General features: G+C 49.4%; 1 protein-coding gene across 1 annotated transcript; it reads right to left on the bottom strand.

The window, feature by feature from the left end:
• Nucleotides 1-3,961: 3,961 nt before the first annotated feature.
• Nucleotides 3,962-20,664, bottom strand: Fam89a (family with sequence similarity 89 member A). Its single transcript, XM_036188047.1, has 2 exons — nt 20,353-20,664; nt 3,962-6,159 (listed from the first exon to the last, which is right to left on the bottom strand). Exons 1-2 carry the CDS (start codon nt 20,620-20,622, stop codon nt 5,899-5,901), a joined length of 531 nt encoding a protein of 176 aa, XP_036043940.1. The 5' UTR covers nt 20,623-20,664; the 3' UTR covers nt 3,962-5,898.
• Nucleotides 20,665-21,949: the final 1,285 nt, after the last annotated feature.

The raw sequence follows: 21,949 nt of genomic DNA, 5'->3' as shown, positions 1-21,949 counted from the left end.
GATATAGCTTAGTGCTAGACACTTGCCTGGCATGTATGAGGTCCTGTGGGCCAACCAAAGAAGAGGTCAGAGCAATCTGCTCAGTCAGTTAAGAGCAAAATTATGATAAGACCAGTTAGCTGCCAATGCAGTAGCATGTGAGAAGGAGAGGGGCTTTCCTACACTCAAACCCAGAGGGTCATCTCCGTGCTGTCAGCTAGCAGTCCCCAGCGTTTTTTCAGCATTTTTAATGAAAACCTTGAAAGACAAATATGTTGGAAAGTCTTAGTAAAAATGTACGCCTGTCCCTAGACTACAGTTGTTAGCCTCATTTTGCTCTGACCTTTTGTTTGTGTGGTTGGTTTTAGTTTGTTCATTGGTTCTGATTTTGTGTTTTTACAGTCCGTCCTGGGTTGGGCACAGGGGCTTGCACATGGTTTATTAAAATAAACATTTGGTGAGATGGCTGAGAGGATAAAGGACCTGCCGCAGAGTGACCGTCTGAGTTTGAGCATCAAAACCCACATGTTGGAAGGAAAGAACCAGCTTCTGCAAGTTGTTAACACACTAAATATTGAGAAAAAAAAAATGGGGATGGGGGGAGCCAGGTGGTGGTGGTGCACGCCTTTAATCCCAGCACTCAGGAGGCAGAGGCAGGCGGATCTCTGTGAGTTCAAGGCCAGCCTGGTCTACAGCGTGATTTCCAGGGCAGGCAAGACTGTTTCACAGAGAAGCCCTCTGGGGGTGGGGGTGGGGCAGATGGGGGCACAGGGAGAGCACCTGCACTCCAGGAAAACCTGCCGCATCCTGGGAGGCCAGGTCCTACCTTCTGAAGGGTTCTTATGAGAGAGGGATAAGAAAATATTAGAAAGAGAGACCTAGTTGACCAGAAGAAAGACAGAAACACAGGATAGCTTCAGGAGGACCTGAATCAATACCCAGTGGCCTCGCAGGTTTTTTCAAAAGCCATTTTATAACAGTGCCAAGGGGAGAGGCAAAAGACCTCCCCCTTGCAAGATCAAAGCACACCTCACAGCCAAGTGTAGATCCTTCCAAACACCTGGTGACCACACCCATGATCAAATTATCTCCTTGTGCAGCCCTGCTGGGTAAAGCAAGCTCAGATTCTCTGACCCTGAGTCCCTTGAGTCTCCACAACTCATGACCACAGTAATAAACAGACTGAAGCCAGGCGTTACTCCCTGTAATCCCAGCACTCAGGAGGCTGAGGCAGGAGGATGGAGAGTTTGAAGTCAACCTGGGCTATATAGAAAGGAAGAAACCTTAAGCTCTGGCAGAGCCCACTGCTCCCTCTTGTTTTCAAGAGAGACCGTGCTGCAGACAGCGGAGCCCTGGACAAGTGCTGTTTGTTACAGTGTCTGGAGCCCTTGAACCAAACTGGGAGACACATGGAGCCCACAAAAGGATGTTTGTAGATACTCGCAAGGCGGCATTAATCAGAAAGCTTAAAGATAATGTTGAAACTGCAGAATGGCTAATGGGAGTGCAGTCACACCAGAGAAGTGACAAGATCAAGTCCCCCTTGTTCTTGGTCTGATGGACAAGCCTAGTGGTGGGTCTCTGGGGGTCTGTACTTCTCTGTTAAGAAAAAGAACAACTTACTGTTCTTTAAATACAGTGCGGGAGAAGGGAGACCAGAAGGAGTTTTGATATGGAGAGGACTCAGGTGACCAGAACCAGGTTTCAGTGTGAGTTTGTCTCCAAGGGAAACAGTGAATGAAAGGAAGTGAACATGTTGCTGGGACCTTTGACAGTTCTAACATTCCGGCTTGTGCCTACCTACAGCCTTCATTCAGTGAGGAAAAAAAAAAAAAAAAACTGTGAGGGGAAGTATTTCTAGCTTCAAGCTAAATACTGGCTTCTGAAGTATCAACAAAGAAGGAACATGAAAGCCAGAACCTGGGACATGAAATAGGATCCAACCTGCCTATTCCCATTTAATAAATGCCTGCATGTCCTATTGAGTTGAGGCAAGCAGTTTTGGTTTGGTTTAGTTTTGGTTTTTCAAGACAGGGTTCCTCTGTGTAATTTTGCGTCTTTCCTGGATCTCGCTCTGTAGACCAGACTGGCCTCGAACTCACAGAGATCTGCCTGGCTCTGCCTCCTGAGTGCTGGGATTAAAGGCGTGCGCCACTACTACCCAGCTTGTGGCAGGCAGTTTTAAGGGCTTTACAGCGATGGCTTATTAATTCCCTATAATGACCAGAAGAAACCCGTCGACTTCGTTGGCTCTCAGGAGTAGATCAGGAAGTGTCTTCAATGTGGAAGATGAGGAAGGTTGGGTCCAGTGATGGGCTGATACATGTTGGCTCTCTGGTATGAGCTATCAGAGAACATGGAGGTGCCCGGGAGTCAATACCAGGTGCCTGCCTGCAGCTAGGAGGCTTAGGATGTGCTCATTCCTGCATAAAGAAGGCAGACAGGGAGCCTAAGCAGTTTCTCCTGTGTCACCCCCCACCCACACACACACATACACACACAAGCTGTGCGTCCCCTGGAGGTGCTAAGGGGACCCTGCTGTAGAGACAGCTGCTGTGCACACTCCCTGGCTTGTATCCGGCCAGCATCACTAGTCTCCAGTCAAGGGTCCCTCTACCCTCCTTATAAAGTACCACTGGTGGCATTCCCACCTAGGTAATACAAAGTAATCCCATTTCAAGGTTATTGGTCCATTCTATAAAGGCCCTCTCCACACGTGCTTCAGATACAGACTCCCGAGGCTGTTTCCACCTGCTGCAAAATCACAGGTGACTAGCTGTGCCCATCCACCAGGGCAGCAATGCTCACTGCAAGGAGAGCAGGGCCCTCACCTGTGGGTGTAAGGGCCATGCAGCCAGTGGTGTGGGGTGTACTCCATTCTGACCAAGGGGCAGATGGATACAAGTCTTAAAATCTCCACATTTGGACAGCTGAGGCAGGAGGACTGCCATGAGTCCAAGGCCAGCCTGAGCAACAGAGTGAGACCTTGCTCAAAATCCCAACCAAGAAAACAACCATTCCTGCTCTTCCCAGAAGTCACCTTGTGCGGACACACTTGGGCGGACACACTCGGGAGGAAAAGGCAGGTACCTGCTCTGTAGTGCTTTCTCACTCGCTGACTCTGGGCTTGGATTGGAATCGAGGTCAGAGCTGGCCTGTGCACCCTAAAACAAACAGGATGCCGTGTCTTCCCTGCAGTGTGGCCATTTTCCAAAGTCTGGCTTCATGTTATCTGCCCTGCTCTGTCCTAACTTGTCAACTCACTTAAAAAACAAACAAACAAAAAAAGCAAACAAAATGCATTAAAAAGCAATTTATTGTGTCATGTGAATTTTTATAAGGCAGCTGTAGGTAATTGGGTTATAGATAATACCAGATTGTTTATAATAGAGAGGTGCATGGTGGAACGCGCCTTTACTGACCTATACCTCCCATCTGCTAACGGGTTCAGACCCTCCAGCATCTAAGATCCAGATCTTGGGGTGGGGCACTGCTGCTGGGGGTCTTCCAAAGCTCTTCTTCCAAGTGACCTTAAGGCAATCAGGGCTGAGAGCAGCCAGCCTAGGGTTATCTCATAGCTAAGCAGGACTTAGCCTGGAAGCAGGGCCCTGTGGATGACCAGATTTCTGCTTTCAGTCTCTTGTCCTGTCTGAACCATTCTGTCATAGGCTGGTGGCAACTCGCCGACAGAGATGCTGAGCAGGGACACCTGTCTTCCTCTGTCTTAACCTAGTTTCTTACAGCGCAGACGGGGTCATGCTTGGGTTGTTGTGTGACTGAACACAGCCTGTCCTAGTTGGCTTTCTGTTGCTGTGGTAAAACACCGACCAAAAACAACTCGGGAGAGGAAAGGGTTGGCACTTCTTACACTTTATAACCCACCGTCAGGACGCACAGACCCTGGGAGAAGGCCGCTCACTGGCTTGACCCCTCGGACTCAATCAGCTACCTTTCTTACACTATTCAGGACCACCTGCTCAGGGTGGCACCACTGGCAGGAGGCTGGGCCCTCCCATATCAATCATCCATCAAGAAGCACCCCAGATGTGCCTGCAGGTCAGTCTGACGGAGAAAATTCCTCAACTGACATTCCTTCTTCCAAGATGCCTCAAGCTTGTGTTGACAACTAACCAGCGCACTGTCCTCCGAGCACAACAGCCATTCCTACCTGGATCAGAGCAGCTGTAACACCCCAAAGAGAGCCTCAAGATCAGGCCTGTTGCCAGTTCTTCACAGGGCGGCGTCTAATGACCCTCCCCTGAGATCCTATAAAGCCCTCCCAGCTTTGTGGACTTCTGTCCCAGCAGCCTCAGGTCTCCTGATCTGGTCTTGGAGGTGAGAGAGTGTATAGAGTGTAAGAAGTTAGCTGCTGGGGGCGGGGTAGCAGGGAGAATAGAGGACCTTCCTCTACTCAGCTATAGGGGGGGGTCATCAACCATCCTGGAGGGGACTGTTGATGATGTAGCTGTTTGGGGATCACTCACACTCCAGTAAGTAACATGAATAAGCTCAGTGGTTTGCCAGGTCGGACTTTTGTGTAAGCCTTGCTTTGGTTTGTCACTGGTGCCGTGTTTGGGGTGCGTAGGCAAAAGTCACACAATTGCTACATTGTACTTCCCCCTGTTGGCCTCAAGAGGGCACTGATGAGCAGACTGCTCACTAAAGGAGGACCAAGGAACTTGGCAGGATGTGAGAAACAAGGTGAAATCTTGGTGTAAATGTGGCCTGGCACTAATGGAACAGCTGTCCAAACTTAACAGAGACTTAAATATATCTTCTTAAAGTCACTCGATGGCCAAAGAAGTCCTAAGTTTGTTTTATTATGCGTTATATTGGACTCACATGCAGGTTGTAAGTCTGAACTCAATACAATTTTTGTTTAGAGAAAGGACAGACCAGAATGGCCCTAAACTCTCCGTGTTGCCAAGGGTGACCTTGAACCTGTGATCCTCCTACCTCCACCTCTGTCCTGGGATTATAGGCATACACCATCATGCCCAGTTGACATGATACTAAGGTCAAACCCCAGGCCTCATACATGCTAGGGACTCACTGGATCCACTGAGGCACATCCCCAGACCCCAGAACAAAATGACACATGACAAGAGACAGTTAAGCATTGTATCCATGTTTCGCCTACAGTGTGATGCTCTCATGAAGTGTTTTAATAAATATTATTAAGGCTTCAGGTAACTACTGCTTGGAAGGATTACTGTCCAGCACTGACGTTTACAATCGGGTCTGTAGCCATAAACAGTCACTTATGGTGAGCGATACAAATATTAGCTTGTCCCAGGTTAATTTTTCTCTCCATTCAATGTATATTCATTCATGTCTTTTCCCTCTACCTATGCCTGATATCCATTTTGGTAGTTGCAGAAAAGCAAATTGACCAGAGTGGCAGACTATTTCCTCCTTCTGGAAAGCTCTCATGAATCAGCGAGGCATCCAAATACATCTGAGGAAAGAAGCTAACAGCTCAGTGACAGCAAGAAAAGATGCAAACTGCCTTGGGGACTCTGGCCAGGGAAATGGTGGTTTTCATATTTCACACGCCAGCGTGGCATTCTTAAACCAGAGAGGACATAACACACCTGCCATCTACAAAGAAGCAGGCTGAGAGCAACCTCACCCAACGTGCCCATGAAGGCTTTCCCCATGGGACCCTTCTGTCACAGCTTCCACCAGGGGTTACTAAAGGTGTCATGGACATCGTGACGTGCCTCTAGGTCATCTGGGAAGACCCCGCAGCCAACTAAGCAGGCTGTCCTGCGTGTCAACAAACTCCACACCCACAAGTTATACTAGTGGCACATGTTCCCACATGCCCATGGACTGTCCACCATGAAGAGGCTGACGTACTTTCTTGCAAGAAGAGAAACAGATGCTGCCAGTCTGTGTGGATAGACTCCAGAGGTGCTAGATGGACTCCAGAATCCAGTCACTGTTGGAGAGATGGGTAACAGGCAGTGACAAGTCCCGGGGAGGGCCTCGGCCCTGGTCTTCTTGGAGAGAGCCCTGCTCCTGGAAGTCTTCCTCGTCATCGAAGAAGCCATTCTCCAATGCATAGGTGCAGTCCAGGCTGGAGGCTGCCTGGCACGCTCCCTTGTACTCCTGAATGGACTCATAGAGGCTGTACAGTTGGCAGAGCAAGGACATGTCCAGCTGCCGGAGGCCAACCTTGAGGGAAGGGAGGGAGGTAAAAGCTAAATCAGTGCTAAACTTGAATTTTAGTTGAACACCCAATTAGAAATCTGCCTGGGCTAGCACGTTTCTTCCCTCAGGAAGGCTTAAAGCAGGCAGCATCAATGGGACGCTGTGTGGAATTCCAATCCGGGTGGACATGTACTTCCACTGTGTCGTGCCATCCATACCTCAGACCTGAGTGGGTGAGTCCATACCTGGGGGCAGTGAGCCCAGCCTGAATTTGCTCTGGCGCTCCAGACACACCCAGTGAAGCAACAGCAGTGCATGTTCTGGGCACCTCAGCTGGTTTCATTGTGGATGCCAGGTCCCAGAGACATTACTGGTTCCCACAACCACACTCAGAGAAGACCCACATGACTTCCTTGCAACCCTGGCAAGCCCCCACATCTGTTGTTCTCAGGCAGATTACCCCTGGCCAGGGACAGGATCTCACTGGTCAGTGTGGCAATGGCACACTTGTCAGCAACCCCATCTGCCTCAGGGTTTTCCAGACATGGCAGAGTTCAGACACTCTTCTAGACAGGGCTAGTGTGATCCCTCCCCCAAGACAATGAACTATGAACTGAAGATGCAGCCTTATGCCAACCTGCTGGACATTTCACAAAAACAAGTGGCAGGGGACAAGGAATGTGTGGGAATGGCATGCAGTTATTGTTCATCTTCACCTTCCTCTCTCCCTACTGCCTGCCCTATGGCAAGAAGCAGCCAGGTCCAGAAAAGCCTGGGTTCCATCAAGCCTAAACCCAGGGAGGGGATGATGCCCGGAACTGCAGGGAGAATGTGGTGGTATTGTGTTTCCTATATTGTGTGAACCTAATAAGCTTATCTGGGGTCAGAGAAGAGAACAGCCACTAGATACAGAGGCTAGAAAATGGTGGCACTCACGCCTTTAATCCTAGCATTCCAGAGGCAGAAATCCGTCTGGATCTCTGTGAGTTCAAGGCCACATTGGAAACAGCCAGGCATGGTGGCATACGCCTTTAATCCCAAGAAGTGAGCCTTTAATCCCAGGAAGTGAGGGCAGAAAGCAGAAAGGTATATAAGGCGTGAAAACCAGGAACTAGAGCCTGGTTAAGCTTTTAGGCTTTTGAGCAACAGTTCAGCTGAGACCCATTCGGAGGAGGACACAGAGGCCTCCAGGCTGAGGAAACAGAATAAGCTGAGGTATTGGCAAGGTGAGGTAGCTGTGGCTTGTTCTGCTTCTCTGATCTTCCAGCGTTCACCCCAACACCTGGCTCTGGGTTTGTTTAATTAATAAGTCCTTCTAACAATCCATGCTACAGGAGCCTGCACACCTGAACCTTTAACAGGCCAAGCACCATGTTAGCAGCTTAAAAAAGCACCCTCTGCTTCCTGCACAGCAGCCAGGTGGGTCAGATGAAAGCTACACCAGAATGGCCCAGGGAAAGAAAGACTCCAGTAGGCCCAGACCAGGGATGCTAACGTCAGCTCAAGGAGGGTGTCAATCAGATGTAACTTTATTACACAAAGTTGCAACCTCTCCCGCGTGTGATCACCCCACATGCAAACAGACCTAATATCACTCTTTCCTAACCACACTTCAGATATCTGAAGGCAGACCACACCCTCTGGTCTAAAAAGAGCAAACAACCAAGTCAGGCATGGTAGAGCATGGCTGACATCCTAGCACTTAGGAAGCTGAGGCAGGAGGATTGTGAGTTTGAGGCCAGCCTGAGCTACATAGTGATAGCATCAGAAGACAAAACAGCCTGTTGGCTGTTTTCATTGGGATGTTCTGGCCAAATCCTTCCCGTGCATGGCTCCTATGTTCCAAGATTCTATTGCAGATATGAACCCAACCTCCATGGCTCAAGGTTCTGACTAAGTAAGTCAAATACGCCTGTCTGCTCTCAAATTTATCTTTGATAAAGCCACACCTTCCAAGACTCATACCTGCGCTTGCTTAAAGTATCTAAGAAGAGGCTCCTATGACATGTGTCTCCTACCCAGTGAGAGACACTAAGACTGCTTCTCATGTCAAGAACAGACCACAGGAAGGCCAAAGGAGCTTGGAGCAGATGGTAATGTTCACCCTCTGGGGGCCTGTGGGGTCAGCCCAGAGTGAGACAGAAGCCTCAGCTCTGTGCCTCTGAAACTCTGTTGGATGACAAGGTCATGATCCCATGTCACCTAAGACTCATGGTGCCAGGTTTTTCCAAGTGAAGTCTTCTGGATAACCAAGGACGTGCCCAGCACACGGTGGTAAGTGGAGAATCTGAATGGATCCCCCTGCACTGGCACACAGGGATGATTCACAGAGCTGCCCTGTCATTGGGTGTGACACTGGCCTAGAAACACCTGGCCCGCCTAGAGACATAGCATGTTCCTGACACACCTGTTACACAGCCAAACACGTGCCCAGTGCACTGGCAAGGATTTCGCCTAAATACAGTAGTACGTGATCACACCTGCCTCAGCTCCTCAGAACAACTACACCAGGCACCGGGCTAACTTCCTCCCACTAGGGAGAATTTTCCTTAAGTATAAGAGGTGAGTGACAGTGACATTCTAGCCGGCACAGGTAGTCTTCAGCATAGCCGGTTCTAGATGACTGAATGAATACAAAGATCTGTCCTGGTATAGGGTGGGAACGCAGAGGCCATGGCTGGACAGGCAATGCTGTGCGCTTACAGCATGCCTACATGGCTCCTGTCATCAGCTTGAGAGGGGCACAGTGGGCCAGCCCGGGCTCCTCCAGAAGACTCTTTGCTAAGGGGTCTGGATGAGGATGAAGAGGAGAGCATGCCCCAGGACTGAATTATAGGACATAATGAAGTCACCCATGGGCAAGAGCAACTTGCCCTTCTAGGGAAAAAAGTGATAAGGAATTATCCCCATCCTTACCCATAAGCAAGCCCAAAACACCCACCCATTTTGGAGGCATTTTGAAAACTTTAGGCTCATTTCCACAAATCATAGTCACCACAGCCCCTGTGGTTTCCCATTCTTTATTGTAACCTACAGTAGGACATGATGAGGGCCAACTCAGTCCCTGCAAGCTGTTTATCCTTTCCTCCTCCATTGCTTAGGCTGCCTGCTTCCTCTCTGCCATTCTCTCTCCTCACCCCACTGCTGCCAGATCTGTGGCCTTTCACTAGGGCAGTGCTTCTCAACATGTGGGTCTCAACCTCTGTAGGGTTGCATATCAGATCATTACAGTTATGATGTGTGTGTGTGTGTGTGTGTGTGTGTGTATATAATTTTATGGTTGGGGGTCACCACAACAGTTTGTTTGTTTGTTCGTTTGTTTTTCTGCAGCTGAGGACCAAACCCAGGGCCTTGTGCTTGCTAGGCAAGTGCTCTACCACTGAGCTAAATCCCCAATCCCCGAGGAACTGTATTAAAGGGTCACAGCTTTAGGAAGGTTGAGAACCACTGCCCTAGGGGAATTTAACAATAGGCTCAGTTGCAGGAATAATTTCAGACAGGATGGTGGCTCCCTGCTGGGTTGAGGGTCACTAGAGTTCCAGAAACTCACTGAGGCTGTGGTGGGGGAGGGGCTCATCCCTAGGTGGCTAGGCTGAAGAGGCCTAGAAGCTTTTCTTTCTTTAGAATGGTTCTCATGGAGCCCTGGCTGGCCTCAACTCAATTTATAGCAAAGATGACCTTGAACTCCTGATTCTCCTGTTTCTGCCTCCCAAGTGCTGGAGTGACAGGTGCTCACTACCATCCTCTCTGTCCAGAGGAACCTTTTGGGTCCAGGGAGATGGCTCAGTCCGTAAAGTGCTTGCCATGAAAAAACAATTCCCCCAAACCCACACTTTAAAAAGCCAGCCATAGCTAGGTGTCCGTGGTGCACAGCTTTAGTCTCAGCACTCAGGAGGCTGAGGCAGGTGGATATCTGTGAGCAGCATCACCCCTGTAATATAACCCCAGTGCTGAGAAGGCAGAGTGGGAGGCCTGGAGCTCAAATGAGTGAATCTCAGGTTCCGTGGGAGACTGTGTCTCAAAACACAAGGTGGAGAGGACCAGAAGACACCTGACGGTATCCTTTAGCCTCTGGCTCCACACAGGAGCATGCACACTCACAAACAGGATGCACACACACACACAGGAGCATGCACACTCACAAACAGGATGTACACACACACATACACAAAATAATGGGTGGGGGGAGGAAATTTTTGCCGACTCAAAACAAAACATTAAAATATTAAGATATATTAGCTGGGCATGGTGGTGCATACCTGTTGCAGGATATTTGATCACATTGTGAACCCCAAGATTATGTTCAAACAAAATCAACCATAGATCAAGAGGCAGAGCAAGCAACCAGTTGACTGGAAGTAACCATGGAGAGTGAGGGGAAGTTGGGAGGCCAGGAAGAGAAAAATGCACAAGAAGCAGAAGGCGAGGAGATTCGGTTGGAGGAGTGTTTTTGTTTGAGACAGAGTAGGAAAAGCCCCCTTTTCTGCAATGGCGGCGGACGACAACAGGAGGAAGGTCAGCTGGCTGCTTTCTCTGCCTCTGAGCTAGCGGGTTTTCACCCCAGCATTGGCTTCGGAGACTTTATTGGTAAAATCGACCGATAGACTTAGTTAAAAACAACACATACCTTTGATCCTAGCACTGGGGAGGCAGAGGCAGGAGGTTCTCTGTGAGTCCAAGGCCAGCCTAATCTACACAGTGAGTTCCAACCCCAGATAGATACATAATAAGACCTTGTCTCAAAAAAAAAAAAAAAAAAAAAAAGTACCTTTTAGGAATAAGTCCATTGTTTTAAGTAGCTTGTTACCTAGTTACACCAGAGGGACCCCAAACCTCCACCACTGTGCCAAGCACAGTCTACCTGAGCTCCAGTATAAATTATTTCTCATTCAAGGTTCAAATCAGACAACAACAACAAAAACAAAACAAAACAAAAAAACAAAAAACTTAAGACAGAGAAATGTTCTTATTCCTGGCCAGGTGTAGGAGGTAAGAAGCAGGCAATAAGGGTGGGGGAGGGGGTTATTATTAGCCTGTGAGTGTCACACAAAGACCTCTAGGAGATGATGCCCACTGTCCCTTGTCAGGGTTAAAAAGTTATTGTGCAAGGGATGAGGAAATGGCTCAGTAGATAAAGAGCTTGTCTCGAAAGCTTGCTGACCTGAGTTTGATGCCCAAAACTCAAGTAAAAGCCGAGTGTGGCAGTGCACACCTGTCATCCTAGCTGGGTAGGCAGAGACAGGAGGATGCCTGGAACAGCTAGTCTGGCCAAAATTACCAAGCTCCAGATTCAGTGAGAAACTTGTCTCAAAAAATAAAGTGGGAAGGGACTCAGGAAGATATGTAAAATCAAGCTCTGGCCTCCATAGACATAGTCACAAGTGCATGCACACATGCTCACACAAAATCATGTGGTACATGCATATGTTGCACACATACTCAGGTCTACGCACATAGACTTTATTTTTATTTATTTATTGTTTGAGACAAGGTCTTTATCCTGGAACTTGCTATGTAGGTCAGACTGGCCTCAAACTCAGAGACACACCTGTCTCTGCCTCCAAGTGCTGGGATTAAAGACATGCACTACCCCACCCAGCCTAAAATAAATATTTGTTTAAAACAAAAAAGCCCTGCAGTTGGGTGCAGTGGTATGTACCTGCAATTCTAACTACTCAGGAGGCTGAGGCAAGATGATCATGACTCACGGGTCAGCCTGGGTAATATATTAAGTCTCAACTGAAGGCTGAAGGCCAGGAGTTGTAGAGCACCCCAGGGGGCAGGGAGGGGGGAGGGGGAGCAGAGGCAGGCCACATCTGTAAGTTCGAGGACAGACTGGTTTACAAAGCAGGTTCCAGGACAGCCAGGGCTGTTCCAGGTTTCCACAGAGAAACCCTGTCTGGAAAAACCAGAAAACAGAACAAAATACTGGGCTGGAAGACAAACTCTATTACACCCATGCAGGAGAATTGCTATTCCCTCATGCGAGCGTATCTGTAAGGTCCGTTTCTGAAAATGACAAGTATGGGAGAAGGCACAAGTGGGTGAGGTGGGTGGGGTGGGAGACTCGCGAGTCCTTTCGATCACACCCCAACCTCAGGCCTCAAATCTGAAGCAAGGTTAAAACAGAGGTGAGATGGGCCTGGAAGGAGATCCCCTCATCAAGCAAGGAGGGCTCAGTCAGTGTTGAGTCCCAGGTCTACAGAGCTATAAAAATGGGTCGGAGCCTGGAGAGCTAGCCACCACACTGCCCATGTCCTAGGCAAGCAGAAAGCCCTGCCAAGAGCCCATGTGCAAAAAGCTGGTGTGGCATGGAGTCGGTAACACAGGATCTTGGAGAGACAGAGAAAGGAGGACCCCTAGGATGGACGGCCACCTGGCCTCTTCGGTGAGATCCGAGCCAGTGAGGAAGCCTGGGTCAAGAACAAACGCCGGTGGATGCCACTTGAGGACCACCACCTGAGGCTGTCTATCCTCTAACGTCCGCATGGACTCAGGTGCAGTGTACCCCCACTCACATGAACAAAACAGCGCCACAGTTTCCCCTTGCATTTTGTAAAGCACTGTTGTAGAGTTTTTAAGGAAATGAAGTTACAGGGCCAAAGGGCAGCTTCAGATTCAGTTTCATGGGTATTGTGAAACTGACCTCCAAAACAAAGTGCACCAGCGACTGCCAGCCAGGCAGGAGAGGCCCCACTGCCATCCTCCTGTCAATCTCTGCTGGTCTTTTTTTACAGCAGTCATTTTTACACCAGCAGTTACAAAGGATGCTGACTTGTAATTTATCTTCGATGGTATTTATTTATGTCTTTCATTAGTAGGATTTTAATTTGTTTTTTGGAGACAGGGCTTCGCTGTGTTTCTCAGCTAGCTTTAAACTCACAGTGGGGCTGGGCGGCGGCAGCCCACGCCTTTAATCCCAGCACTCAGGAGGCAGAGGCAGGTGGATCTCTGTGAGTTCAAGGCCAGCCTGGTCTACAGAGTGAGATCCAGAAAAGGCGCAAAGCTACACAGAGAAACCCTGTCTCGAAAAACAAAACAAACAAACAAAAAACAACAACAAAAGCAAACTCACAGTGATCCTCCTGCCTCCACTTCAGGGTGATGAGATTACAGGGATGAGCCACCAGGCCTGGCTTCAACAGCCTCTTTCCACACTTGCTCTTCAGTACGTACTTTAGACATCTCCTTCTGTTGACCTGTTCCTGGCTGGAACAGACCGGTTTCCCATAGATTATCCTGTCACGGGGGAAAGGTCTGCCCCTCTGATCAAGGACGCCACTTCTCATCCCTTATACAAGACTCAGAATATACAGGCCTGCAAGACCAGGCAGGTGTGGCTCTCAGAGCCAATCAAAGACGTTAACAGAGCAAATAAAAATGAACAGGGTTGGGCTGGCAAGATGGCTCAGTGAGTAAGGATGCTTCTTGCCAGGGCTGATGACCTGAGTTAGATCCCTGGGACCCACATGGTAGAAGGAGAGAACTGACTCCTGCAAAGAGTCCTTTGACCTCCACAGGCACAACAAGACATGTTTGCACATGACACATACGCACACGCGCGCACACGTACACAACCTTACATGTAAACAAATAATAATAAAATGAACAAGGCTTAGTGAGTTTCTGTTGCTCTGGAAGGCAGGCCTGGATTTTTGTCTCCTGCGTCCTGAGAACAACCATCTTAGTGTTGCACATCTGCAGGGACAGGGACCAGCACAGGAAGGAATGAAGCAGTGAGTGACCTTTATGGAAACAAGTGTGGGAGGGAGGCCCAAGTCTGAAGGCTCAGCTAGTGCTGGCATTGGGCATGTATCTGACTGGCTGGCTTCCGGCTCAGTCTGCACATGTGGTTTCTGTCACAGGATCATGGAAGTCTGGAATCCACAGGGAGCTTCCCCTGGCACTCCAAGAGCGGAAACCTCTAAGCTCCTAGCTGTTGCTTGCTGGGGTGACCTGCAGTGGGCCTTGGTAGTCTCTCCAACACCTCCCACCCTCTACCTAGTATTAAAGAGCCTCAATAATGCAGGGACCAAGCCCCAGAACAAAAGGAGGGTGTGTGGAAAGCACCAGCATCCTTGAGATACAGCAGCGACTGCCTAGGCTGCTGCTCCTCGGAGCCTCAGCAGATGAAAAGATGCCCAGTGTGCCAAGAGCTGGGGCCCTTGGACATTTACATGCAACAGATGGTTGCTTGAACTAGATTGGGAGGAAGAAGCATGAGCAACTGATGTAACACTTGGGAGTTCAGTCCGTAAACATGAACCTGAGGTGCTACTGCTCCCAAGAGAGGTAAATAGGGCCGGGCAGTGGTGGCGCACGCCTTTAATCCCAGCACTCGAGAGGCAGAGCCAGGCGGATCTCTGTGAGTTCGAGGCCAGCCTGGTCTCCAAAGAGAGTTCCAGGAAAGGCGCAAAGCTACACAGAGAAACCCTGTCTCGAAAAACCAAAAAAAAAGAGAGGTAAATAGGCCAAAGTCTAGCAGGCTGGAACACCTAAAGACACCCATATCCTCTCACATCTAATTTCCTGTTTGCCCTTAGCCCTCTGCAGCGTTTACAAATGCTCACTCTGCGAACATCCAGAATGTGACTCTACCATTCTGTTGAGAACATAAACTCTGTGTGTGTGGTGTGTGTGTGTGGTGTGTGTGTGTGTGTGTGTGTGTGTGTGTGTGTGTGGTGTGTGGTGTGTGGTGTGTGTGTGTGTGGTGTGTGGTGTGTGTGTGTGGTGTGTGTGGTGTGGTGTGTGTGTGGTGTGTGTGTGTGTGTGGTGTGTGTGTGGTGTGTGTGTGTGTGTGTGTGGTGTGTGTGGTGTGTGTGGTGTGTGTGTGTGGTGTGTGTGTGTGGTGTGTGTGTGTATGGTGTGTGTGTGTGTGTGTGGTGTGTATGTATGTGTGTGTGTGGTGTGTGTGGTGTGTGTGTGTGTATGTATGTCTGTGTGTGTGTGTGTGTGTGGGTGTGTGTGGTGTGTGTGGTGTGTGGTGTGTGTGTATGTATGTCTGTGTGTGTGTGGTGTGTGTGTGTGTGTGTGTGTGTGGTGTGTGTGTATGTATGAGTGTGTGTGTGGTGTGTGCTGGTGTGCAAGCAACATCAATGTCTCCTCAGATTCATCTCTAGCTTATTTCTGAGACAGAGTCTCCCACTGAACCTGAAGCTGACTGTTTTGGACTGGCTGGCCAGTGAGCTTCAGAGATTCTTTTGTCTCTGCTCCTGGAGCTGGAATTACGGGTTCACGCTGGATGTCCAGCTTTTCTGTGCATTCTGGGGACCCAAACTCGCATCCTCATGCTTGCACACAACGAGCACTTTATACCCAGTGGGCCATCTTCCCAGCCCTAGAACAATGCTTTTAAATGGCCTTTTCAGGCTGGGTATCATTGTAGTGCATGCCTATAAACCCCACATTTAGGAGGCAGAGACCTCAAGTTCTCAGTTAGTCTGGCCTACATAGTAAGACTCCATCTCAAAAAATAAAAAATTTAAAAAAAAAAATAAGCAAACAAGAGTCAAGGTCAGCCTTAGCTACACAGTTCAAAGTGAACCTGGGGTATTTGAGATCCCATCTCAAAATTAATAATATAAATAAATACCGCTAAAATACTTAGGCCAGGCAGAGCTAATGGTAAGACGGTCTCAAAAACAAAACAACCACAAAAACTCAATAAATAAAAGGATCTTTAAAAAAAACAAAAAAAGGGCTGGAGAGATGGCTCAGAGGTTAAGAGCACTGACTGTTCTTCCAAAGGTCCTGAGTTCAATTCCCAGCACCCACATGATGGCTCACAACCATCTGTAATGAGATCTGACACCCTCTTCTGTATACATAATAAATAAATAAATCTTTTTAAAATAAATAAACAAGCAAACAAACAAATAAATAAATAAATTAAATAAAAATGATTGCTTTTACAGTCAATAAACACTGGTGTGACCTTTGGCTCTTTCAAAATGGACTCTTCCCTGGAGGCTGCAGGGACTCAAGAGTGACCAACTCTCACAGGCACGGGGTCACTGGAACAGGAAGTATCATGGATTGAAGGCACAAGTCTGAGGAGAGTTCAGTGTTAACCAATCTCAGGACTGAGCCTCTGCCCCCAGGGGCTCCTGCCCTCTCCAGTCTCTGTAGCAGCTCCCCTAACTCTTATCTTTAGTGTCGCCTTGGAAGGGACACCTGCCCCCTCAGCTCCAACCAGCTCTCTTCCACCCTCCCACTCGGCATCTGAACTGCTCCGCAAGCAAGCTCCTCCACTAATGGAATGTGGTAAGTCCCTCCCCCGACTGCCACTCTCCCTAACACAAGGCTGTAAGAAACTTCCTTTTGACCCATTAACACGGTTCAAAAGGACCCAGCGCTGCCACACTATACACCCTCTGCATTCACTGAAGACCCCACAATACACAGTGACAGAAACATGTTTGCAGAATGCACCCTCCAAAATTGAGCTGCAGAATAAATACACTGTGACCCAGGTATTCATGCTTCATGCGGTTGTGTGTACAGACCAGACGGTGCAACAATCAGACAGGGCTGTGGAGTCCCACAGACCCAGCGAAGGGTGAGAACTCAGGGGCGTTAAGCTGGGAGCAGCTGACTTCTGCAAATACAATTAGGATCTGGAGAGATGGCTCAGAGAGCCAACTCACACACACTGTTCCGGCAGAGGGCCCAAGTTCGGTTCCCAAGCCCCACCTGTAAACCCAGTTCCTTCTGGCCTCCAAGGGCACTTGCACTCATGTACACATACTCCCATACACACATACATTCATGCATTTAATTAAAAAATGGTAAAATCTAAAAGAGATTTAAAAAAATAAGCTGGGAGTAGTGGTGAATGTCTTTAATCCCAGCACTCAGAAGGCAGAGGCAGGTGCATTTCTGTGAGTTCCAGGGCAGCCAAGGGCTATGTAGTGAGACCTTGTCTCAAAAATGGAGGAGAAGGAGGAAGAGGAGGAAAAATAATATAAAATACATGTAGAGTGCCTCTTCCATGAAGCATTTACAAGGTGTCATGGTTAATTCTAATTATCACTGTAGCACAACCTAGAACCCCTGAAAAGAAAGTCTCAAAAATAGTCTAATTAGGTTGACCTGATGGAGTATCTGAAGAACTATCTTGAATGTTAATTGATGTGGTAATTAATATATGATGACCCAGCCCACTGTGGGCAGATACCATTCCCTAGGCCGAGGCTCCTGAACTGTATACGTAGAAGGGGTAGGGGATGAACACTAACAAGCATGCATGCATTCATCCTCTTTACTTGGAACTAACTAATTGCTTCAGGTTCTTATGGCTTTGACATCCCAAATGATAGACTGTAACTTGGAATTGTAGGCTGAATAAATTCTTCCTTAAGTTGCTTTTTGAGGGTATATTATCCCAGGAACAGAGACAAAACTAAAACACAAGGATTTAGACAACATATAGAAAACACTTGTCTTTTGTTTGTTTTTTAAGATAGGGTCTTGTTGTGGAACCAGGGTTGCATACAAACCTACAATCTTCCTTCCTCAGCTTCCCCACTGGTGAGATCACAGGTGCACGATACCACATCAGGGTATACGTTCAACAAGAATATTTACATACAGCCAAAATATTTGCATATCCCAAACTATTAGCAGTAATCATCTCTCTGTGTGCTGGACTGTGATATGATATTTGCTTGATATTGAACCTGAACACAGGTCCTTGGAATGATTAATACTGACTGTCAACAGGATCTTGAACCGCCTAGGAGAGAAATGTCGGGAAATTTCTGAGGGAGTTTCTAGATTGGGTTAATTGAGGTTAATTAATTAATTGGGAAGACCTATCCTAACCATGGGTAGTATCTTGCCATGGCCTTGGATCCCAGGCTGAAGAAAAGGAGAAAATCAAGCCGAGAACCAGCATTCATGTCTTCGAATCCTGACTGCAGACAGAATGCCACCAGCGGCCTCACGCCCTGCCGGCATCCTTTCCTCACCACTCTAGACTGTACCCTGGAACAGGGAGCGGGGATAAAGCCTCCCTTGGGTCGCTCCTGTCAGAACAATGACAAAAGTAGTTAACACAGGCCTCGTGCTCTGCCATTGAGCGATAGTCTAGTCCCAGTTTTAGGACTGTGGTTCTTAATTGTTGTTTCTAAACGCTTCCCATTAGTAAACAAAGACCTTGAGTCAACTTTGATTTCACTTTTCCTTATCAGCTTTGAGGACCCATTAGCAATTCTTGTGACTCTGGGGTTTTGTTGCCAATAAGCTGGCACTTCCACTGTACCCATCACTCCCAGGTGCACCCAGGGCGGTTTCCAGAAGCCTTCTGTTGCCTTTGCACACCTCAGAGTTCCTAATCCTGCTGATGACCCGTGACCCTCACTTCCTGTAGCCACAGGGCCGCCCTCCTGAGCTCCTCTGGTTCAAACTCCTTTAGTCAAGCCGGAGGCTCACTGCCCCACTCTCTGCTGTCCTGGGGTTTTCTTCCTGTCTCCTGAGGCCTTCCCACCTCAGACTCTGCAGCCCCATAGAGAAGAACCCCTTGCTCAATCCGGGGGACACTCCCTCGTTCTATGCTCACACGGGGCTGTTTCCCTCAGGCATTTGTCACATCCTGTCCCCACCACAGATTTGACCTCAGGCCTTGAAATTAAATAGATCAACACAGACATTCTGCAGGAGGCTCTGGAAATGAAAACCCATTCTTGTTTAAGCAAGACATGAGTTGTGGCAGAAAACTCACTGTTCCCCCAGGTCAGTAAGTCTCTTGAGCTGCAAGACAGACTGAAAATCCTTGGGATGGTTTTCTGAAAGGGCCTGTCAGGGCCTGTAGCCAAACCCTACCTTTCACACTGTTATCAGGCAGACTGACAGCCGCTCATTTCCTACAGGTGAGCTTCGGAGCGACCGCCCAAGGCATAATTATAAGGTTCTGTACTTTAGTCACATCAGGAGGGACCTGGGAAATCCCTTCGGGAATGCAGCAGGGCTCCCCAGCCTCCCTAGTATGTTTATAAAGTAGAGCTTCAGAGCCAGAAATCATCCTGTATCTTATGCAAGAATTAAAAACAAAAACAAACAAACAAAAAACCTCCAACACCTAGGGGCCAGTCTTACTTCACACAGAAGTTCATGTTATGTCTAAGTTCAGGCCGTAAACACACTAGGATGTATGGATGTATTTAATCAAATGCAATTTGCCGGATGTGCTAGGCTCCGAGTAGTGGTTATTAATAATGAAAAGTGGGTAGTTTGGAACTTAGAAGGCTCTGTAAGAAACTTGGGAAATCTTTTCAGAGAGAATTAGACATCACTTCCATGATGAAAAAGCATTAAGACTGCACAGTGGCCAGGCGGTGGTGGCACCTGCCTTTAATCCCAGCACTTGGGAGGGGAGAGGGGGTCAGAGCCAGGAGGATCTCTGTGAGTTTGAGACCGTCCTGGTCTACAGAGCGAGTTCCAGGACAGGTTCCAAAGCTACACAGAGAAACCCCATCTCGAGGGGGGGAAAAAAAAAAGATTGCATAGTGGATTCAATTAGGTCTTAGTTTACAGGGTAGACTTAAGAAGGCAGCAGAAATCTTATTTTTCTAAACCATATGTAAAACGCACTGGATGATTAAAGGAGTCAACTCCTCTAACTTTCTTTGGCAAATTTATTCTCAGGATAAACAGTTTTCTTATATTAGATTTCTTTAGTATTTACCTGGCCCAGTGGATCTTGGACTAGGGGAAAGGAAAGAGGGCAGAGTCTTGGGTGGATGTCTCTGTCCCTCCCTACCTGGCCTGCCACAGGAAGCAAGCTGGGACAGAGCTCCCTGCGGCCCAAATCCCTGCCCTGGCGTCACCTTGAATCGCGAGTCCTGGTCCAGGAACACCTACTGCACTTCGCGGGACGGAGAAAAACTAAACCCCATTGTTTGAGACCAGACGTAAGGACTTCACCCGGCCAGAGCACCGCTTCCGTGCCGGTAATCGGATTCCTGGCGGGCAGCCGGGGAGGGGCCCGGCCATCCATCTGCTGTCCACACCGATCCGCAGGCTCACAGGAAGCCTGTTCCTCCTGGGACCCCGTAAGTAGACCATGCCGCCCCCTGGCCTGGCCCTGGAGAACCCCAGAATCTATAAGGCAGTCCTGAGTGTGGATATCCAGCCGCGGGAAATCCGAGAGGGGGGCACAGGCTTCCAGGGACCAGAGGGGACTGTCCCCCGACGGGACCCACGGCGCCTAGTCCTTACCATCTCCTTGCGCAACAGCGCCAGCGCAGCGTCCAGGTTGGGGGGCTTGGTCCGAGTCCCCGAAGCCCTCGCCCCGCCGCCGCCCGCGCCCCCTCGGCTCAGCTCGTCCTGGATGCGCGACTTCTGCGCGTACAGCCGCTCCAGGTGCCGCCAGCCGCCCGCAGCGCCGCCCGCCGCCGAGTGCAACAGCCCGCTCAGGCTTTTGGGTAGCGGCGGCAGCCCGTCTACCCGCAGCCCCCGGGCCGTGGCCGCCGACCCTGCCCCGCTCATCTCGCCGCGGCGCCAACACAGGCGCGCGCAGCTCAGCCGAGGTCCCGGGAGCCCCGCGGGTCCCCACCCACTTCCCGCCCGCCCGAGACCCGCCCCCTAGTCTCCGCCCCTCCTCGGGGCCCGCCCCCCTCCTCGGCTCCCTGCTGCTCAGAAGTGGCTCCCTGAAGGCCCGCTGGCCTCCAGCTCCATCCCTACCCATCTGCGCCCGGAACCAACCACCCCCGGACACCTTAAGTCTCAGCTCCGTGAACCCCCTCATGCAGTCAGTCCCCTCCCTTCTTCATCACATCTCCAGCGGGTCTCCACCTCCCTATATTCCACTTTCCAGTCCTACTCCAGCCCTGTGCACCCCACCTCCAGCTGGTCATCTCCCCTCCCCTCTGAACCCCACTTCCAGCCCCAAGCCCACCCGACCAGCGCTGCTCCCACCACCCATTCTGCACCCCAAACCCTGGTGGTCTTCCCTTCTCCACTCCAGACAGGCTCCTGACTGGATGAGTCTAGCCTCGCTAGCTTAACTCTGACCAGCCACTGAAAGAGCTTCTTCCATCAACCAAGGGGGCCTAGTTCCAGCACCGAACCCCGGGAATGCCTGCACCTCGGCGTGAGCATGACGACCCAGAGTGCTGCTCCCAGCCACAACAGCACACATTGCTCCTTCACAGGGTCTTGTTTGCCGCCTCTGTGCAGGTCAAGGTTTCCTGAACTTGAGCAGTCAAGAAGAGCACCGGTCTTGCTTTGTTCACTCTTTTAAAGAAATGGACCAACTTGTCTTTCAGCCCAGCCAAGAACACTAAAGTAATTCTAAATAGAAATGTCAAGGAATGACGACCCTGCTCCACCTGGTGGAGGGAGAACTGACTCCTGCAAGTTGTGACATGACTGACAGGCACCATCGTGACATGTGTACACGGCATACACCCTAAAATCAGTAAGTGGAAAACATTAAAAGTGAAGTGTCGGGGAGTTAGAGAGAGATGTTGAATCTCAGGAACTCTTTGCCAACTTCAGCAAAAGTTAAGTAAAAGTACACCTTAAAGAAAAGAGAAATGGCCGGGTGGTGGTGGCACACGTCCATTCCCAGCACTCAGGAGGCAGAGCCAGGCAGATCTCTCTGTCAGTTCGAGGCCAGCCTGGTCTACAGAGCAAGATCCAGGACAGGCACCAAAGCTACACAGAAAAACCCTGTCTCGGGGAGAGACAGAGACAGAGAGACAGAGAGAAATGAGTCAGGAACAAGCTTTGCCCTTCCCAGAAGACTTAAATGTTAGCGTTAGCAAAAGATACCCACCGGCTCAGATTCAAGATGAGGAAGTCAGAGCTCTCT

Source organism: Onychomys torridus, chromosome 5 (assembly GCF_903995425.1).
Source record: "Onychomys torridus chromosome 5, mOncTor1.1, whole genome shotgun sequence".
NCBI lineage: Eukaryota > Metazoa > Chordata > Mammalia > Rodentia > Cricetidae > Onychomys > Onychomys torridus.
Note: the sequence above shows the minus strand (reverse complement) of the source record. Positions and strands in the feature narration are given on the sequence as shown.

What these genes read in the sequence shown, in the direction of transcription:
- Fam89a (XM_036188047.1), bottom strand. Translation starts at nt 20,622, where the DNA reads ATGAGCGGGGCAGGGTCGGCGGCCACGGCCCGGGGGCTGCGGGTAGAC. An exon ending in CGCTGTTGCGCAAGGAGATG is followed by an intron (nt 6,160 to 20,352) that starts GTAAGGACTAGG and finishes CCTTCCCTCAAG; the next exon opens with GTTGGCCTCCGGCAGCTGGA.